General features: G+C 52.6%; 6 protein-coding genes across 6 annotated transcripts; 4 read left to right on the top strand and 2 right to left on the bottom strand.

The window, feature by feature from the left end:
- Nucleotides 1-1,716: 1,716 nt before the first annotated feature.
- Nucleotides 1,717-3,415, top strand: BO83DRAFT_353631 (uncharacterized protein; the record flags this gene model as incomplete). The annotated part of the gene is made up of 3 exons (XM_025529058.1): nt 1,717-1,986; nt 2,046-2,335; nt 2,386-3,415. The coding sequence occupies 3 exons, from the start codon at nt 1,717-1,719 to the stop codon at nt 3,413-3,415; spliced, it is 1,590 nt and encodes a 529-aa protein (XP_025392316.1).
- A 225-nt stretch (nt 3,416-3,640) lies between these two features.
- Nucleotides 3,641-4,766, bottom strand: BO83DRAFT_395725 (D-mandelate dehydrogenase-like dehydrogenase; the record flags this gene model as incomplete). Its single annotated transcript, XM_025533095.1, has 3 exons — nt 3,641-4,386; nt 4,439-4,514; nt 4,578-4,766. The coding sequence occupies 3 exons, from the start codon at nt 4,764-4,766 to the stop codon at nt 3,641-3,643; spliced, it is 1,011 nt and encodes a 336-aa protein (XP_025392317.1).
- An 824-nt stretch (nt 4,767-5,590) lies between these two features.
- On the top strand, nt 5,591-6,967 carry BO83DRAFT_353635 (sugar transporter; the record flags this gene model as incomplete). Its single annotated transcript, XM_025529059.1, has 1 exon — nt 5,591-6,967. One exon carries the CDS (start codon nt 5,591-5,593, stop codon nt 6,965-6,967), a length of 1,377 nt encoding a protein of 458 aa, XP_025392318.1.
- A 312-nt stretch (nt 6,968-7,279) lies between these two features.
- On the top strand, nt 7,280-9,032 carry BO83DRAFT_434281 (MFS transporter; the record flags this gene model as incomplete). The annotated part of the gene is made up of 4 exons (XM_025535778.1): nt 7,280-7,325; nt 7,431-7,513; nt 7,572-7,978; nt 8,051-9,032. Exons 1-4 carry the CDS (start codon nt 7,307-7,309, stop codon nt 9,030-9,032), a joined length of 1,491 nt encoding a protein of 496 aa, XP_025392319.1. The 5' UTR covers nt 7,280-7,306.
- Nucleotides 9,033-9,874: 842 nt separating this feature from the next.
- On the bottom strand, nt 9,875-15,268 carry BO83DRAFT_434282 (type I polyketide synthase; the record flags this gene model as incomplete). The annotated part of the gene is made up of 1 exon (XM_025535779.1): nt 9,875-15,268. One exon carries the CDS (start codon nt 15,266-15,268, stop codon nt 9,875-9,877), a length of 5,394 nt encoding a protein of 1,797 aa, XP_025392320.1.
- A 570-nt stretch (nt 15,269-15,838) lies between these two features.
- On the top strand, nt 15,839-16,902 carry BO83DRAFT_454585 (metallo-beta-lactamase domain protein; the record flags this gene model as incomplete). Its single annotated transcript, XM_025536980.1, has 1 exon — nt 15,839-16,902. The coding sequence occupies exon 1, from the start codon at nt 15,901-15,903 to the stop codon at nt 16,900-16,902; it is 1,002 nt and encodes a 333-aa protein (XP_025392321.1). The 5' UTR covers nt 15,839-15,900.
- Nucleotides 16,903-17,259: the final 357 nt, after the last annotated feature.

Raw genomic sequence — 17,259 nt, forward strand, 5'->3', positions numbered from 1 at the left:
AAGAAATACGACTGTCTTCTCTATATTTCCCTATTCCAATGTAATACTTTCGAAACAGCTTAACGGCCATAGCGTACGCAAAAGAGGACTTATCGTCCAGTAAAACCTTCCGAATCACCCCATACCTGCCACCCTAAAACCGTAGTGCCCACGCACGCCTACACGTCAATTGCCAACTACTATCAAAAGTCCATGGAAAGACCCCCTGCCACCTCGTGCCGAGCGAGGTCGGCTTAAATTCCAGTCTGTAGCGGTGTGCAGAAACGAAATACCGATCTACATGACGACTCGCCTGGCGCAAGTAGGCAACTTGCATCAATGCACAACCTGCCTTAGCCTCTTCAATACAAAAAGAAACCATAGGATGAGAGCAAGTTTCGGAAAACTTTTCCCGCCCCAGTTCAAACTCAATTACTTGTCGGAGGAGCCGATGGGGGGTTCGTGACGAACTTTAATTTGAGGAGTTCAAAGCTGAATGAAAAAAAGAAATTATAGACCTGCAGGATCAGCGCGGAGCTAATGTTGTGTCTGGTGCCGCGGAGGTTTGTGGTGGCTGGCTGTCTGTCAGTATCTGCAGAGCGGTAGATTGAATCTATGTTACTCTTAATTTGGTGCTGTGTTCTACCGGTACACTGCTGATGGTGCAGAAGTATGTGATCGGAGACATAGACTTGTTTCTGTAGGAAGGCGTCATAGTCGCCATTTAGTAGTCGTTGTACGGAGTAGTGGTGTCTTGTCCCTTTCGCCTGCTGCTGCTCAAGGAAATCACTACAGCGGGCAATGGACGCCATTAAGAAAAAGTGATTAGTGAGGTTAAGATACAATGCATGAGTATCAATTATTCAATAAGCTCTGAATAACATGCTTTTACTTCATGATTTAGGGATTTGAAGCATACTTACGGTGAAGGGAAATGAAGCTAACTCTAGATATTACCTGATGGCCACTATTGCCCACTGTATTTTCATGGCTGGGCGTCTCTACAAAAATCATCCGTTACATGTAGCCCGTCGTCAGGGCGAGACGAGTCACTATTCAGACACGATTGCTCAGATCGAAGCTAAGCAGCCACTAAGCAGACCATTGCCCCCACTAAGAGCGGGGTAGACTGTCAATCAGTATCCGCTCGAAAACAAAACGTGACGTGTCGAATGCGCTATGGACTAGCATGAATAGATATCAAAACGAAGCCCCCGAAACGGGAAAAGCCGCCGTCGGATCATGAGTGAGAGGATGCCGTGCTCGATCTCAACAACAACCAACGATCGACAGTCCCTCCCGGGTCCTCGGGTAGATGAATAGGCGGGCCACATTGTTGAGGAGAGCTGAAAGTGGTTCGGCAAAGTCGGCACGACGCGTGTCGTTTCACTTCCTGCTAGTTGGGTAGTTTAGCGTGTGATTTTTCCAGTCCTCCACCCGCACTTTCAGCTGGCATGTCAGTGGGGAAAGAACACATTGCGATCAACTCGATGCTGTCGATTGAGTGAACAAATGAGTCCGCAACGTAGGACCAGTGGAAATGAGGGGGAGCGCAGGTGCACGACCGACCGGGCATTGACTATTAGTAGGGTTTCCATGCATGGGAGGTTATGAGATCTGAGCGTGGGGTTTTCTTTCTTATCTTGATGTTCATCCTTGGAGGCGTACGAGTAGCTTCGGGGCCTTCATACATAGCCTTGTTGTTTATTTCCATTCAATAGCTGTCACGCGCCAAACATGGCCTCGAACGGCGAGAGCTCATCCATCGCTCAGCTCTGGCAAGATGCTATCGCAGAATACGAGAAAGCGACGGGCAAAAGTCTTTGCCTGGGCCAGTTCAAAAGCATGGATGAGGTGATGGCTGGAACGGAGGGCCTGTCGAACAAGTTTAGCAATTTTCGTTCGGACAAATCCAAAGTAGGCAAGATGAGGACGGCGTTCAAGAACAATATGTGGTTGATTCAGGGAATCGTCAACACCATACAAAATGTCGGCAATGCTGCATCGGTAAGGCAAATCTACATCTGACAAGAAGGTTGACTTGGTCACGATACTTACTTAGAAAGATTTTCCCCCCAGCTATGCCAGCTAGTTTGATTTTCTCGGCATTTGGGCAGGTGATGGAGTCCTTTTCCACAGTGTCGGCCGACTATGACACTATCATGGGATTTTTTGAATTTACCCATCGATTCTTCGATCGTTTGTCGATTATCGATCAGAAGATGCCGGAATTGCCTCCCTTTCAGAGATGCGTGAGCCGCGTTTTCTCCAGTATACTTAGGATTTGCGCTATTGCGCAGAGATATACTAAGGAAAAACGATTCAGTAAGTTATTGTCTTATATGCGGTTTAGTACGTAAACTTACCCTACACTGGAAAATGGTTCGATGGCCTCCTAAAGGGGAGCGATGGTGAACTAGCCGCCGCAAGCGAGGAATTAGAGACGGCCATCAACGAGATGAATCAAGCCGTTGGGTTGTCGACACTGAAAACCGTTGAGGTGATGAACACAGTCGTTGAAAGGATGAACGGTAACCTCGAGTTCCTCGTGTCGAATGCCAACCTTATCGACGAAAGAACTGCGGCGATCCAATCAAACACAGATGCCATCCGCCAGCAGAACCAGGAAATCGCATCCAAACAAGACGACATGACAGACACGCAGCGGGAGATGATGGCCCAATTATCCGAGCAGTCCAAGCTGCTCAACCAAGCCGTGGGATTCTTTGGATCGCTTCAGATCGGTGATAGCTTCGGCAAGGAATTCCAGACGAGTCTGCTGAAAGTTGATGTAATCAAGCTGCGTCTCACTCGATGGGGGAAGTCCGTTGGATTAGCCAACTTGGACGACATGGGTTCTGCTAGTGGAATCAAGCTCGCACCTGAGGATATTCCGAAGGTGCAAGATCTCCTGAACGAAATCCTAGAGCTCATTGCGGACGCGGATAAGCTTTCGGGCCGCTTCAAGAAGAAGAATCCTACGGCTCTCACCATGGATCCTGATACGCATCTGGACGGTACCTCTGCCTCACTCCACCAGCAGATGGACTTACTCGCCAAGGGTCGACAGGGTAACTCAGTGTCTAACCCGGATGATGCTCTGGTTATTTACCAGATGAAGGATTTCTCGCGATTGATCGAAGACACCAATAGTTTGGTCGACAACTTGATCGAATTGTTCCCAGCAGTGAAGGATGAGCAGCGCAAGATTTGCGAGGATGAGGTCTCGCAGTTGAAGAAGGTCGAGGATGGTCTGCCGCTGTTGAAGGATGTTGCTGCTGGGCAGGATGATCTTCTGAGTGATACTGTTGTGAAGGTCATTCAGTCTACGAATACCTACAACAATAGTGTTGTTTTCTCGGGGGAAAACTTCGGTTTCCAAATTGGGAGTAATGCTGGCAGAATTAACAATGTGCGATTCAACCAGTACCACTAGATTTGGACGTAATGCAATGATTGAATGATTTGTGCTTGAGCCATGTTCTATGTTTGAAAGCAAAATGAAAGCACCTCCAGAGGAATCATGTCATACATTCAGGTAAACGTCTTCATCGTAATCGATATTGCATACTACACAGTCAACAAATAAATTGTCTATTCCTCGCAATGCAAACACATACTCACAGTATCATTTGACTACCAAATCAAAGTAGGGACAGGTTTAAACATTCCCGCTCACCAACCCCCAATGCTCCGGAACTGGGGACAACAACACCTCACCCACAATCGCCCGTCTCGCATTCTCCATCGCCCACTGCTCCATCTTCGCCAAAGTTTCATACGTATGCGTCCCAATATGCGGCACCAAAAGCGCACGTTCATTCTTCACGAGCCTTTCATTGATCTCCGGCTCCCTCTCATACACATCCAAGCCAACAGCACCAATATGCCCACTCTCCAGGCCATCAGCCATAGCAGCCTCATCGACAATAGCACCACGAGCAGTATTGATAATAACAACGCCGCGCTTCATCTTCGCGATCTCCGCTGCGCCAATCAAATGCTTCGTATTCGCATTCAAGGGCACGTTAATACTGATGATATCACTCCCAGTGAGCAGCTTCTCAAACGAGACATACTCGGCCCCAGCAGACAGATCAGCAGACAAAGGACGACGGTTATGATAGACAGTCTTGATGCCGAAAGGTTCGCAGCGCTGTTTGATAGCACGACCGATTCGGCCCATACCGAGGATACCTAGCGTCTTTCCTTGGGGGTCGTGGCCGAAGCCTACGCCTTTTTTGAAGGCCCCAGCGTGAAGGGAGCGAAGTGCCGGGTTAAGGTTTCGCAGAGCACCCAGGAGTAGGAGGATAGCTAGGTCAGCGGTTGCATCTGTGACTGGGTCCGGGGCGTTGGTGACGATGATGCCTCGTTTGGCGCAGGCTTCGGTGTCGATGGGGTCGTAGCCTGTAGTTGTTTGTTAGTGGGCCACTTTTTGGGTCTTACACGGCTCATGTACCTGCGCCGTTGTGGAAGATGTATTTGCAGCTTGATGGGAGGTGGTTGATTAGTTCGGCATCGAACTTGCCGGCTACCTTAAGTACCATATTAATTTACGGAGACCAGAAGACGGTACGATGGGTGAAGGTATTACTTACTGCACCGCTAGCGGATGTCCGATAAATGGCAAAGATGTCTTTATATTTTTCTGTGACATCTTTAAAGAATTCCTCCCGACTTTTACTTGTCACGACCTCTGTGCGAGCATGCTCCTGGAGCTTCTCGTAGAACGGCACTGCGTGCCTCACGGGATTGAAGAAGAGAATGCGGGGTTTAGCCGACGACATGGTTCTGATGGTGCTGCGAGGGAAGAGAGTCCACGCCGCTTTCTGTCCGAGCCTCATGTTTTATGGCTTTGTTCGGAATTAACGTATTATGTTTATATATCTTAAATTTCGCCTTTCAAGAAAAGATTAACCATGAAGGTTGTCTGTCCCGAGCAGGGCATTTGCCGTTGGAGTAGGTTACGGCTAATCCTCCTCCACCCATGGTTCAGATTTCGGTGCCATGGCAAAACGTTTAGGCTCATCCACACAAAATCCGATGCTGATAGTATGTGCTATGTAGTACTTTGTATATTCTGACTGCATGTTTATGGAGCAATCTGGGGTAATTTTGCAGGGTATAGCCAAGTTTCTGAGCTTCGTAGGTCTAATTCCGCATAATGCTTGACAGTACGTGTCTTTGTTGACTGTAATTGGAGTATATGAGGTACTATACGCTGTGTTATTTCAAGAACTGTGTCTGGATCCTTTTATTTGATTGTTCTCTTCTATCGAGAGACTCGCTGGATCTCCTATTCAGAGGCTATCCGTTCATGTGCACTATTTCATCGAAATATATATTGCACCCATCGTGTCTACCACCAATACTTCGTCAGTATGACTTTCGCAAGTCTCACTGGCTCATCGTTAGCTAGAGCCCGTATATGTCTTATAGTTGCCCCTGCATTTCTCCTATACGGCTACAACCAATCCAATATAGGCGGAGTGCTCGATTACCCGTCATTGATAAAGTATTTTCCACCGATAGATACGAGTAACACCACAGGATCCATCAAGAACCACAATGCAACCATCCAGGGCATGTTCACACATCCATACTCCCAACAATGTTCCTAACCATCTATTTCATAGGAACCGCCGTCGCCATATACACCATCGGATGCCTCATCGGCGCCCTCTCGATCACCCAGCTCGGGAACCGCATCGGACGACGCAAATCCCTCATGACCGTTGCTGCAGTAGCTACCATCGGTCTAGTCATACAGGCTACGTCCTACCATATAGCTCAACTTGTCGTGGGACGTATAGTTTCCGGGATCGGAACTGGTGGTGTGAACGCCGTCGTCCCAGTTTGGCAGAGCGAGTGCACAAAGCCCAAGAGTCGAGGGAAGAATGTCGTTGTTATCGGCGTTTTCATTGCCTCAGGAGTTGCCATGGCTAGCTGGGTGAACGTGGGTCTCTCGTTTGTAGAAGAGAGTGAGGTATCCTGGCGCCTCCCTCTGGCACTACCAATCGTCTTCACCCTGCTGCTCCTGGCATTTACCATGTCCTTCCCTGAATCACCCCGCTGGCTCATCAGCAAAGGCCTCAAGGCAGAAGCCCGCGCCGCTATGCACGCACTAGCCGACACGCACACAGTCAGCTACGAAGCAATTGACGCCGAAATCGAAACCATCTCGCTCGCCCTCCGAGAGTCCTCTACATCAGAATATGGCTTCGTCAACTTTTTCAAACGGGGGCCTCAACGCCTCTTCTACCGTCTCTTCCTCGCCGTTGCCGTCAACTTCAGCGCTCAAATGACCGGTGCCAACGTGATAACCTACTATGGAAAAACCATCTTCCAAGAATCCCTCGGCCTCGAAGCAGAGCAAGCAGCTATCCTCAGCGCCGGCGTCCTAACATGGAAGATCTTCGCTGCTCTCTCGGCCTACTTCTCCGTTGACCGCTTCGGCCGCAAACCACTTTTCATCGTGTCCGCGTTGGGGATGGGTACATCCATGGCCGGACTCACTGGAACAGTCTGGGCAATTGATAACCGGTACACGTACGGTGCTAGTATCGCAGCGACGTTTTTCCTCTTCTTCTACATGTCTTTCTTCCCGCTTGGGTTCTTGGCTGCTAATTTCCTGTATGCGGCGGAGATCGCACCCCAAAAGCTGAGGATTCATTTGGCGGCGATTGGAACGGCAACCCACTGGTTTTTCAATTTTGTCATTGCGGAGATTACTCCCGTTGCGTTTGCTACGATCAGGTGGAGGTACTATATTGTGTATGCAGTGATTGGGTTTGGTGTTGCTCTTATGGTGTATTTCGTCTTTCCGGAGACTAAGGGTCGCTCGCTGGAGGAGATGGATCGGTTATTTGAGAATCCGGAATATTGGTGGAAGGTTACTGTATATTCGAGGGAGATGATGGGAATGGATATGGGGGAGGTGGATGGGGATGATGTGAAGATTGACGCGAGTCATATTGAGAAGGCTTAGTTGATATGAAGGAAGGAAACAGTCAAGCAATGAGCCGCAATCAAACACGCGTCTGTCTGGAATGGGATTAGTTCACGTTGCACCCAACACGTGCTGGCCACTAGCCCGAACGAGGCAAGTCCTATGCTTGTAGCCGCTAATGGCAATTCGCTGCCTGAGGATTATGGCTACTCGGGTTTTAAGCCGTCTTAAAAGCCGACAGGAATCAGGTATAAGAGAGTCTGCACTTGAGCAGGATTCCCTTCTTTCTTTTCATTTACTATAATATAGATTCCATTCTACTAGGATCAAACACTCTTACAACCGTTTGTTTTGTGCTCTGAAATCTATCGCTGCAAGATGGCAGCCAAAGAAGGAGGTATGTCTCCCTTCCGTGATGCGGATCCATCCATCTCCACGCCAGCCCTATGGAACATCAACACTTGGCCAAGACCCTAACTGACCATCACTCAACCTTCCCCAGAATCAGTCCCATCGGAGGCCGCTCCATCCCAAGTCTCCCTCAACGACACAAGACAACTCGTCCCAGACCAAGATGCCCACCTAGTTAGTCTACTCCCCATACCAATATCATCAACATACTAACAGTGATATACTACTATAGGTAACATGGGCCATGGACGACCGCGAAAACCCCAAGAACTGGAGCATGAGCAAGAAATGGGCTGTAACCATCACCGTCTCGCTCTTCACCTTCATCTCTCCCGTCTCCTCCTCCATGATCTCCCCGGCCTTGACCAAAATCGCGAAAGAACTCAACATCACCTCAGAAGTGGAATCCGAGCTAAGTCTCTCCGTCTTTGTTCTCGCCTACGCTGTCGGCCCGCTATGCTTTGGCCCGCTATCCGAACTCTTCGGTCGCGCCTACGTCCTGCAATGTAGTAACCTGTGCTATGTCGCCTGGAACCTGGGGTGCGGGTTCGCGCAGACATCGGGGCAGTTGATCGCGTTTCGCTTCATGAGTGGCATTGCGGGCAGTGCGCCGTTGGCTATCGGCGGTGGTGTTCTCAGGTATGCCCTTCCACTTCCCTTCTTTCATTCCACCCGTCCCCTTCTCCAATGAAACAACTAACATTGTGAAAGCGACTGCTGGAATGCCGACCAACGCGGCAAAGCCGTCGGTATCTACAGCCTCGCCCCCCTCCTCGGCCCCGTCGTGGGCCCCATCGCGGGTGGCTTCATCACCGAAACAACTACCTGGAGGTGGGTCTTCTGGGCCACCAGTATCGCGGGCGCCGTGATCCAACTCATCGGGCTGGCCTTCCTGCCCGAGACATACGCACCGACACTGCTAAAGCGACGCGCCCGGACCCTACGCCAGAAGACCGGTGACGAAGCATACCATACAGAAGCAGACACCCAGAACACAAGTCTGATGTCGACGCTGCAACGCGCCCTCGTTCGACCATTCATCCTCCTTACTACACAGCCCATCGTGCAGGTCATTGCTCTGTACATGGCGTACCTCTTCGGTCTATTCTACCTCCTCCTCTCAACCTTCCCCCAAGTCTGGGAGAACGTCTACGGCGAGAGCGTCGGCATCGGCGGTCTGAACTATATTTCCCTGGGTATTGGATTCGTGCTTGGTGCTCAGGTCAACGCGCGCGCTAGCGACCGCATTTACAAACAGCTCAAAGCCAAACGGAATAACACTGGCCTCCCCGAGTTCCGAATCCCTGCTATGTTCGTGGGCTCGTTGTTCATCCCCGTCGGATTGTTCTGGTATGGGTGGAGTGTGCAAGCACATATTCATTGGATTATGCCTAATATTGGAATCGTGTTGTTCAGTATTGGGAGCATTGTGTGTCTGCAGTGTATGCAGACGTATGTCATTGATAGTTATACGAGGTTTGCGGCGAGTGGGCTGGCGGCTGCGGTTGTGTTAAGGAGTCTGGCGGGTTTCAGTTTTCCCTTGTTTGCACCGTATATGTACGATAAGTTGCAGTATGGGTGGGGGAATAGCTTGCTCGGCTTCCTGAGTATTGGGATTGGGGTGCCGGCGCCTTGGGTGTTTTGGTTTTGGGGCGCGAAGCTGAGGGGCATGTCGAGGTATGCTTCTGGTTGAGATTTCTCTCTTTGGTGTTGAGTTTGGGATTGGTCGTTTTTGTTGGTTTGTTTGTGCATGGATTAGATTGGGCTGGGTTTGTTTGTTGCTGGTTCGGATTTGTTATGTATTAGATCTCCTCTCTCTTTTTACTCTCGTATGTCATGTTTGGATGAAAAGTCAGAGATGTTTTTGTTGGATAAGCTGGCATAGCTATTATTAGCAGTTTTAAGAATACCAACCTACTTTCCTAATTAGCTACCTGTACCTTCCCATGATCTACTCATCATAGAGAAAGAATCCTCTCAATGGATATTCCATTCTTTTCATTTCATTTCATTTCATTTTCATTTCATTTCATATTCTTACACCCGATCGAGCCGGCCTAGGTAAGATGCTAGCTATGCAGGTGCTTCACCGTTAGAAGCAAAGAATATGGCCCCGAACGCCTATTATACCATGAACCGTCATGGACATACATCCACTATAATAGTACTTGAGAGACATACATACCCTTTCTGTTGACCCTGGTTTTACCACCATGTCAATCATGCGAAGTCCCAGTATAACAAAGATATATTAGTTTACTAATCATGGGTATGGACTCCAACTGAAAGATTTTGAGTCCTTGTAATCTAAGGTGTCTAACATCATTCTTCTTATACTCTAGTAACCCCTTTCCATAGCCCCCTTGATACCTATCCGCCGGAAACCTTTCGGGATTAGTTCCTACATTTACTCTGATATTCTGATCAAGTGCTCGGAAATGATAGGTCACAGCGATGCAATTACTCTCTACTCCTCTGGTTACAATGTCCAAAATTACAAGAAGCAAAAAGCCAAAACCAACAAAAGGCCAAACATCAGCAGTATTGCTCCAACCATCCCGTCAAGTCCCCCACAGTAGGACATTCCAAGAACAACGAACTCTTGATTTCTAGTCCCATCTCACTGCGCAACTTCTCCGACAGCACCAGTGACATGAGTGAATCCACACCCAGCTGCACGAATGTCGCGTCCGCAGTAAGCTCTGCCACACCCAGGCCTGTTTCGTTGGCAATTAATTCCAGACATTTGCCAGCTACACCGGTAACTGCTGATGCATCGGCGACGGGAGCCTCCTGTTCAGTGGTGGGGGTTGCGACGCCGCTGGAGGAGGGAGAAGACGAGCTGCTAGCTGTCGAGGGTGCAGCAGAGGTGAGATTGGGAAGTTGGAGCTGGACTTGCTTCTGCTCTGTCTTGGCCTGCTGGGAAGTGGTAGTGTCTGTGGGTGTAGGAGTAGGAGATTGCTTCTTCACCACCGGAGCAGCGGCAGGAGCAGGAGCAGGAGCAGCATGCGCAACGGCGTTCTTGTTCGGCGAGAAGAACCGATCCATCAACAAGCGGGGCACTCTACGGAACTTGAGCTGTTCCACGACACCGATGATCTTGCCCTCACGGAGGATGTACAAGTCGCCCGCGTACATGTGGGCCTCGTCCGGCATGGGGAACATGCGGACATAGTTCCGGTACTTGCCTCCGGCAACCAAAGGCTCCGTCATGCGGCAGCTGCCACAGCCAGGGGTGACGTAGAAGAAGTCCCTAGTGTTGGAGGCATCACTGCCGTTCATGACCAGGCCTGCCAGGTGCGAGACGCTGTCGATCCAGTGGGGAGGGGTGTGCCAGGTGCCGTGGCGGTCGGTGGTAAGGGTGATGTCGGAGAAGGCTTCGTGGTCGTGGATGACGACCCGATCCATGCCACGGTAGCGGGGGGCGTAGTCGACGACGTTCTTGAAGAGGGCGTAAGCGAGCGGCTTGGAGAGTGTGCTGGCTTTGTTCTCCGCGGCCAGGTGCTGCAGGGCGTCGATGCGGCCCTGGATGAGGTGGGTGATGCGAGACCATTCAGTAGACCAGGCTGCACCGGCTGGGTCGGCAGGGTACTTAATGCTGCCGGTGGCGAAGGGGGTTGCGGCACGCTTGTTGGTGGTGGCATCAACATCGTACCAGGCGAGGGACATGTGGCGGGTGGGAAGGTCGAGGTGGGCTTCAAGGGCCAATGGCTGTGGGGTGTTGGAGCTGGTGTTGGCAACTTGGGCGTGTTGGACTTCGAAGTCGCACAGGTCCATGAGGACGTTGTCGGTGCCCGGAACCAGGCGACGGTACAGGTGCTCGCCGACGGTCATGGCCATGTCCGTCCAGATGGAGGAGGTGGCGACGCCGCAGTTGTTCATGGTGTGACCGTGCACGGCCTCGAGGAAGTCGGGGTGCTGGATGTCGGAGATGGCCTTGAAAGTGGCAGTGGTCTTGTCGACGGTTTCCTCGGTGACCTGGTGGATGAGGGAGGTGCGCAGAGAAGAGACAGATGGAACATCGGTGACAGCGCGCTTCTGGCTGCTGCCGTTCTTGATATGCGCCTTGTCCAGGGTCCAGGTTCCCAGGTACTGGATCCAATAGTTGACCTCGTTCCAGCGGTACTTGGGCAAGCGGAGCAGTGAGTAGGCCTGCTCGTCGGGACGGAAGTACTCGGCCCAAGAAGGGGTGCGGCCAGCCAAGTGCAGCGTGCAGAGACTCTTCGCCATGGTGGCAAAGTTGTCCTCGTTTCGACGGCAGGAGGAGACGATACGTGCGCCAGGCACCAGGCTGCGGACGAAGCTGGCGCAGATGGGGTGCGGGCCGATGTCGACCCAGAGGGTCTGGTCATTGACGATGCCGAGCTCCTGGGCGGCGTCGATGGTAGCCGCAAACTGGACGGGCTCGCGGGTAGCCCGCACAATGTACTCTGGGGTGATGGACTTACCGTCGAAGACGACGCTGCCCAACAGGGGAGAGAGGACGGGGACGCTGGGGGTCTTGAAGGGCACGCTGGCGACGGCCTTGGCGAGGCGTTCCCAGACGGCGTCCATCTGCGCGGTGTGAAAGGCAAAGGGAACATCGACTTTGACACACTTGATGCCTTCAGGCTCGAGGCTCTTGCGGATGGCATTAAGGTCTGGGATCGATCCGCCGATGACGGTGTCCTGGTGTGTGTTCTGGCAGGACAGCTCGTAAGTGGGTGCATCAGGGCCGGTTCCAACCAGACGCTCAATGTCAGTGACGGTAGCGCGCACCGAGAGCATGGCGTGGCTGCCCGGGGTGCAATGTTCCTCGATGAGCTGGGCTCGGTGGCCAACCAGGTAGAGAGCATCCGCCGTGGAGAGCACGCCGGCGACAGCCAGGGCGGCATATTCGCCCAGACTGTGGCCGATCACGGCGTGAGGAGCAGGAATTCCCAGGAGGAGCAGCCAGAGCCGAGCCAGGGCAATCTCCACGATCACAATGCTGAGCTGCGTGACCAGGGCCGTAGCAGTTCCCTCTTCCACCTCGCCGAGGATGACCGGCACAATAGAGGGAAATCCCAGTCGCTGGGACAGGTGGTCAAGCTGGCGCACTTCAGCGCGGAAGGAAGGCAGAGCCTGGAAGAGACCCTGTGCCAGTCCAGCGTAGTATGCACCCTGGCCGGTGAAAGTGAACACCACAGGGGGAGCTTCGGTGGGAATAGGCCGGATTTGAGACACGGCGTCGTTGTTCACGGCGTTGCGCAGGAACTTTTGCAGGGCGGGAATATCGCTGACAGCAGTGGCCACGCGCCAGCTGTGGTGCATGCGCCGCGCACAGGTCGTGTAAGATAGGTCACCAAGATCGGTTTCCGGCTTCTCGTCGAGGTAGGCAAGGAGAGTCTCCAAGTTGGCAGCCAAGGACTTCTTCGACTTGGCGGAGATGACTACCGGGTGCGTCGAGCGCTCCTCTCGGGCCACAGTCACCTGCTTCTCAGGGGCATCTTCCAATACCAGAGTTGTGTTACCACCGTGCGCACCGAAAGAGTTCACAATGGCGCGTCGAATCTGGCCTGCAGCCCGGGGCCAGGCAGTCTTGCTTCGAGGCAAATGAACCTGGCGCTGCTCGAGATCCGTGGGAATAGCCGGGTTGATGACAGTGGGGATACCGATGTGAGCAGGGATCTCGTTCTTCTGATACATAAGCAGCACCTTGAGCAGGGAGGCAATACCAGCGGCCGCCTCACCATGTCCGATGTTACTTTTCACCGCTCCCAAGTACAGCGGCTGGTCGGCCCGACGACGATGAGTCCGGGGAGCGAAGACATCCAACACCGATTCAGCCTCCTGAGCGTCACCTGCCTGGGTACCGGTGCCGTGCAGCTCAACATAGCTCACATCCAGCGGGTTGACAGCCGCTTGGTGCAGCACCTGGGTATAGTTCTCCTTCTGGGCGCCAGCATGGGGGTGGGTAATGGAGATAGCCTCCGCCGAATGGTTGGTGGCAGCGGATAGCACGACAGCCAGAATGTTGTCATTGTCTGCTTCCGCATCCTCGAGTCGCTTGATCACAACGGAGCCAACACCATCGGCACGGCAGTAGCCGTCAGCAGACTGATCCCAAACCTTGCACTGGCCGGTGCGTGACAGGAAGTGGCCGTTTCCTAGACCAGCGTAGTTATCGGGGTCAGTAATGATGTTCAGTCCGCCGGCCAGGACAGTATCGGCTTCACCGGCCCACAGGGCAGAGCAAGCCGCCTGGACGGCAGCCAAACCGCTGGAGCAGGCTGTGTCCAGGTTAAAGGACGGGCCGCCAAACTTGAAGAAGTAGTTGATGCGACCGTTGGCAAAGGCACGCTCACCACCAGGCACGGCGTAGGTGCCGATATTCTGAGACGCGTTCAGCTCACGCCAGTCGTCACTGGCCTGTCCGTAGAAGGTGGCAATGCGCTTGGGGTTGGACGAGGGCGTGCGGCCAGAGACCACACCTGCCATCTCCAGGGCTTCGTAAGCGGTGACAAGGGCAAGACGGTGCATGGGGTCAGTCTGCTCAGCCTCCCGGGGGGACATGTTGAAGAATCCGGCATCGAAGAGCCCGGGCTGGTCGATGAAGTTGCCAAAGGGAGTGCGCGTGGCGTTCTCGGTCTCGCCAGTCGGGTCGTAGTGCGTTTCAAGGTCAAAGCGATCCGCAGGCACCGTCGTGTGAGTATCGCGACCCTGTGCAAGCAGCTCCCAGAAGAGGTCGAGATCATTAGCACCGCCGGGCATGCGGCAGGCCATGCCGACAATGGCCAGTTTCGAGTCTGCGTATGACTTGGGCTGGCGCGCACCGTAGTCCTGGAATACCCAGGGGATGAGATCGGTGGTGTTGATGGTCCGGTCAGGGAAGCATGCCTCCAGGGCTTTCAGCAGACCCTTGAATACCAGCGAAGTGCGGTAGGTCTCAATCTGGCACTGTGTGGCATCGGCACATCGTTCCGTACGGTCGAGGATACCGGCCGTGATATTGTCCAGGAAGATAGTGCCAGTCAACAGCTCTGTGCTGATGGCGCGGAACAGCTCAGCGGCCGTGGTGGCCTCAAAGGGCTGTCCAGACCGCGACGAGAGTAGTGCCAGCTGCACCGGCCGAGAGGTGGGGATGACGGATCCATCGGGGTGAAGAACACGATGGATGGTCTCCTCGTCATAGAGATGGGCCGCATGGCAGAGACCATCATACACAGGAAGGGCAAGAGACTTAGAGTAGCGCAGGCGCTGAGAGGCCCGGAAGGCGGCACGGATGCGCGAGGGAGGGCCGCTGACACTCACAGAAGTCTTGTCGGCAGCACTGATGAACACCTTGAGCAGCTCGGGAGTGCTCGTTTCCGTGTTGTATCGCGACAGTTCCTCTTGGAGGTCGGATGCGGACTCGCCGGTGACAACATGAGCCCAGCTGAGCAAGCTGCCGTCTGCCTGGGGAGCTTCCAGCTTGCGGGAGATGTCATGGACGTAGACTCCCAGGCGGAAGGAGACCCGCACACACTCAGCACCGTTCTGAACCACCTCAGCCAAGTGAGTGGACAATGCGACACCGGCGGCGGCAAGCAGGCCAATACTAAGACCAGCCAAGGTGGTTCGGTCTGCGGAGAGGTCCCAGACACGCTCCTCAGCCTCGTAGTGGCCAATAAACATTCCCAGTTCCAGAATGGTCAGCAGGGCGCTTTCCATAGCGGCTCCCAGAGGGCCTTGACGAAAGTCGACCTCGGTTAGGGGCATCAGATTTTCGAAATGGGGCACCAGCTTCTTCAGCGGCTCGGGAAGCTGGGCAACTTCATTCTGGAGTACGCGAGTGGACTCCTCCAGGAAGGTTGCCAGCTGGCGAAAGCGCCGGTCCTTGCCGTGTCGGTGCAGACCGCGGAAGAGGGACTTGAGATCGTCATTGGGGAATTCGTTTCCGAAGAAGACCAGCTTTGTGGGTGCAGACATAGTGATTAACGGTGGATTAAATTAGATTGGTTTGAGTGAGAGAGTTTGTTGTTTTGAGAAGAGGGGTAATTGCTTTGCTTTGCTGTGCTGTGCTGTGCTGTGTTGGACTGAGATGAGATTCCCAGCAACGGCGAGGTTTGATGCTCTCTATATACCCTTCGTCGTCTCAGCAAACTGAGTCTGAATCTGCGACCGAGTTTCGTGAATCCCTCCATGTCCGTTTCGGACAATGAAGCTGAATCGATTCAGCAACATCATCTCATCATCATCGCGATGCATAATGGGGCCATTGTCGGACGGCGTAATGACATGGCTCGGGTTTTGATTCTGAATCCTGCAGGATCCCTCGGCAGATAAGAATCGGATTTTAAACTTTGTTTCAGGTACTCTGAGAGGAATGATAGGATTCGTGGGATTGGATGTTGAAGAAAAGTGGCAGGATCGGACGGACAAATGGGGCTGATGTCAGATTTGCTCGGATGGCATGGCCTCCACGTGTGTCCGATTAAACTCCGTTCCAGAACCAGAATAGAAGCATTGAAGATAGTATAGAACAACAAATTGGGCCCAGTTCAACCATATCCAGGATTGACTGAATTGAGTGAATAGTCGCTACGAGTTGGTATCTCAACATGGCCTTCCGTATCCCCTTCGCTCAGTCCTTCTGGCAGGAATATCTGTCCGGCCAGGAAGCCAACCTGCCTCGTCTTCCCGAAGTCCAGCAAGTCACTGAAAGAGTGATGCGCATTCTCGGGGGCAATCCCGGGCGCATGCAGCTGCAAGGAACCAACACATACCTCGTGGGGACGGGCAAATTCCGAATTCTCATTGACACCGGCCAGGTAGTCCACCTATACCTTCCTGCCATGAATACTTCTAACGCCGAACAGGGTGAAGCAAGCTGGATTGAAGCTCTCAAGGAACAACTGGAATCCAACGGTCTAGAAATCTCCCACGTCCTGCTCACTCATTGGCACGGCGATCACACCGGTGGAGTCCCCGACCTCATCAGCTACAACCTCGAACTGTCCTCTCGGGTGTACAAAAACACCCCGGATCTCGGCCAACAAGCCATCCACGATGGCCAAAAGTTCCAAGTAGAGGGCGCAACTATCCGCGCTGTCTTTACTCCCGGTCATGCCTTCGATCACATGTGCTTTCTGCTGGAGGAAGAGAATGCCCTCTTCACCGGAGACAATGTGTTGGGACACGGATACTCCGTCGTGGAAGATTTAGGCACGTATATGACCAGCCTGTCACGCATGGCGGACCTCAATTGCGCGGTCGGGTATCCAGCGCATGGAACACGCATCGAGGATCTTCCCGCTAAGATGAAGGAATATATTCAGCATAAAGAGTCGAGGATGCGGCAGGTACTGACCGCGTTGGAGAGAAGTCGGGCGAAGATGGCAGCGACCGGGGGAGGGCGTCGTGCGGGCGCTCTAACATTTCCGGAGCTTATTAACTCTATGTATGGAGGAATTCCGGACGAGGTTGAGCAGGCTTTGACGCCGTTTTTGAGTCAGGTTCTGTGGAAGTTGGCGGAGGATCGGAAGGTTGGGTTTGAGGGAGAGCCGAGTCAGAGACGGTGGTTTGCAGTTGGGCAGCCAGCTGCAGCTGCGGTGAGGTTGTAGATTCATTCCAGAACTCTGTTTGTATTTAGTAGCTGTTCTTGTTCATACCAGTTGTGCTGAGTATAGTCCTTCAGTTTGAATAGCTAGACCAATGCTCAGTGATAATTAAATGGTGGCTTACTCTCATTCCATGACCAATATGTCGCAAGCACAGTTCATGACTTGGAAAATCAGATTCATAAGCCCATTATTGTTACTAGAACAGTTGTTCCTATTATAGTTGACGACCGAACATAATATTGATAATTCTTATATTGTAGTAAACATAGCAAACACTATATGGGTTATCCCACAAGCTATCAATGCACTGCATACAATCAACTCCAAATTCAGTGGGGAACTAAATGAACTATCTCG

The sequence above is a fragment of the Aspergillus eucalypticola genome (genome assembly GCF_003184535.1).
Source record: "Aspergillus eucalypticola CBS 122712 chromosome Unknown BO83scaffold_3, whole genome shotgun sequence".
Classification (NCBI taxonomy): Eukaryota; Fungi; Ascomycota; class Eurotiomycetes; order Eurotiales; family Aspergillaceae; genus Aspergillus; species Aspergillus eucalypticola.